The 3166-nt window shown below is 46.8% G+C and overlaps 1 protein-coding gene across 1 annotated transcript; it reads right to left on the minus strand.

Annotated features, from left to right (window-relative positions):
* Positions 1 to 1477: 1477 nt before the first annotated feature.
* On the minus strand, positions 1478 to 3166 carry htr1b (5-hydroxytryptamine (serotonin) receptor 1B). The gene has a single exon (XM_061302088.1). It carries the CDS (start codon positions 2772 to 2774, stop codon positions 1626 to 1628), a length of 1149 nt encoding a protein of 382 aa, XP_061158072.1. The 5' UTR covers positions 2775 to 3166; the 3' UTR covers positions 1478 to 1625.

The raw sequence follows: 3166 nt of genomic DNA on the forward strand, positions 1-3166 counted from the left end.
TAATCTAGGCATTAAATCTTACTATCTTTGTGTAGAATATCCAGTATTAAAATGCATATAACTTTAAGGACAAATCCCAAAATGCTGTTGCTCATTGTTCACATGCACTGTGAATATAAAAATTCAGCAACGGTCGAATGACACGTCTGTGTTTTCCCATGTACGTGTGAGTGCGTCTGCATGTGTGTGTGTTGGCATTGTGAGTAGCTTTTCTTAACAGGGTGATGTAAGCTACCATAGCAAATGTATGCTAACTTTGCTTCTCGTAGTTGTTGTTTCTTCAATGTACTGGAGTACAAGGTTGGGCAAACCACAAGCTGCTGAGATATTTAACATGCCAAGAGCAGATGCCACACGTATTTCAATGTCAAGATAAATAAAGTAAAATGCATCCTCTCTCTCTTGCGCCCCCACAGCAATTCACGAAATAGTCCAAAGAAATACTTGAAATACTTTTCTTTATTGCACAGCATCTCTGAGAGGAAAGAGATGACACCCATTTGCGTGTATGTGTGTGCGCGTGCGTGTGTGTGTCCGTGTGTGTGTGTGCGTGTGTGCGTGTGTGTGTGTGTAGGTCAGACATCACGTTGCAGACACACACTATAGCAGCCCACACAGCTTATCTGTGTGACATTTGAAAACATAAGAAGCATGATATCAAAAGTGATCTGAAAATACGCACACATACACATCTGGTTCACAACTGTGCAAAGCTTGAGACAAGTTTACGATGAGGATACACCGCACATCGAATCCAGGGGTGGACAACCTCCTCTGAGTAGACCATTGGTGATGAGGTTTGATACAATGGTCCAACCTTCTTATTCTTCTTTTATATTATGAACATTTAAGGGTCAAATGTTTCGAGGTGTTTCATGACAGTTCCTCTGAGGTTTTGTTAGTTTTTAGAATGACATGGCAGATAGAATGGAGAGCTTTTGCGGGCCACATATGGCCCACGAGTCACAGGTTTGCCACCCCTGATTTAATGAGCTCCAATAGAAGATAGTTAAAATTCTGCCTTTTTGGGGGGGGCTAAAATGTATATTATTGACGGCTGTAATATTTAAACTTTTTTGTGTCAATAAATTAGTTAACCAAGTGTGAGTTGAGTCCATCACACTGCATTCATTAATAAATAAATAAATACAATTATTACACATAAGATGCTAATGATAAATGGTGAATTTCCCATTAAGGGGTTAAATAATACTGCAATAAATAAAAATGAATATGATCAATCAATAAATAAATAAATAAATATGAATATAATGAGTTAAAAAAAAAACGAAAATTAAATTGAGGAATAAATACGTTTTATCAAATAATTTAAATACTGTTAAAGTAATCCTAACAAAAGTGAGCATTGTTATTTTTATTAAGGCAGATTTTTTTAATATACAGATCTATTGGATTGAGCATGTTTTTGGCCTTTTTGTCTCTTTTTATGCATGAAAACAGCAGTTATCCTACAATGATGACCACATATTTTTTTTATTATTAAATCCAGATTTCCCCTGTAGGTTAGGCAATCAATGACATATTCAATATAAGCCATGGCTTTGAACTGTAATTTATGGCATCTGCTTATTCACATTCGTAATCATGAAAAATCATTTAAAGGATCACCCTCTGCAGCATCTGAAGCGAATCAGTTTGTGGAAAGCTTTCTTGAAGTCCTCGTTGGACATGGTGTATATGATGGGGTTGGTGAGCGAGTTCATATAGCCAAGCCAGGTGAAGAAGTCAAAGAGCTCTTGGATGACGCAGGCGTCGCATGCGGCCACCACCAGCGTGTAGATGAAGAAGGGCAGCCAGCACACGATGTACGCGCCCAGAATGATGCCCAGTGTCTTGGTGGCCTTCCTTTCCCTCGCCGCTGAAATGCGCTTTTTCTCCAGAGCCGCGTCCGACAGAGTCACCTTCACCTGGTTGTCGCTAGTGGACGAGTTGGTGTCGCTGGACGGCGCGTCGTGTCTGCCGCCCTGCAGGGGGCTAGTGGATGCGTTCGAGCCGGGGGAGCCCGTGGTCAAGTACGCCGAAGTGAGCCTCTTGCCCGCGACCCTCTTTTTCTTCTTGGGGGACTGCTTGAGGATGCGTTTGCGCGCCTCCACGTAGATGCGACCGTAGAGAACGATGAGCAGCAGGGTGGGGATGTAAAAGGCGCCGAAGGTGGAGTAAATGGTGTAGAAGATGTGGTCCGTGTTGACGCTGCAGCTGGTCAACTCGTCCGCCTTGACCTGCCTCCAGAAGAGCGGTGGCAGCGAGATGGAGATGGCGATCACCCAGGCGGTGGCCACCATACCGGCCGCGCGCCCCGGCGTGCGCTTTTTGGAGTACTCCACCGCATCCGTGATGGCCCAGTAGCGATCCAAGGCGATGACGCACAGGTGGAGAATGGACGCCGTGCAGCAGGTGATGTCCGACGACAGCCAAATGTCGCACACCACCTGGCCTAGCGTCCACTCGTGGGTGACCGTGTAGAGGACGCACACGGGCATCACAAGGATGGACACCAGCAGGTCGGTGACTGCCAACGAGGCGATGAGGAAGTTGGCAGGCGTCTGGAGCTTCTTGGACTGGGAGATGGTGGCGATGACGAAGGCGTTGGACAGACTGATGGCCAACGTGATGGCGGAAAGGAGCGACGCCAAGGTGATCTGGTAGGCGAGGCTGTGCGCGCTCCAAACCACCTCAGACGCATCCTCAGGCTGGCTGATGTTGGAGGCGTTCGCCGGCAACTGGGTGGGCTCGACTTGTCCGGCGCCCTCCATCACTTCTCCAGTAACTCTTGGCTCATATTCTGTCCACCGTCCCACACTTGAGGTTAGAATTCGAGGAAAGTCGCCTCCTTAACGCCATGGCACGAATTATTTCACTTGTAATCCACACCCTGCGGGGATAGTTCACCACTCTTCATCGTGACTGCGCACGGTGATGATGCGTTGCCCTTCCAACGCGTGAGGGACATAATCCGCATGGAAGGTGAAATGCTCTCCAGACGCGTGCCTCCGGCTCGGACCCCCGCAGAGGGTGACTGACGAGGCGAACCACGAAGAGGTGCTTTTTATACAGTCTGTGACATCAACTGATGTCTCCATGATGGTCCAGACTGTTTGCTGGGTCATAGTGCCCGTGGATCGTTTGTCACTTTGGGAAGCCTATC

This window comes from Syngnathus typhle, linkage group LG16 (assembly GCF_033458585.1).
Source record: "Syngnathus typhle isolate RoL2023-S1 ecotype Sweden linkage group LG16, RoL_Styp_1.0, whole genome shotgun sequence".
Taxonomy (NCBI): Eukaryota; Metazoa; Chordata; class Actinopteri; order Syngnathiformes; family Syngnathidae; genus Syngnathus; species Syngnathus typhle.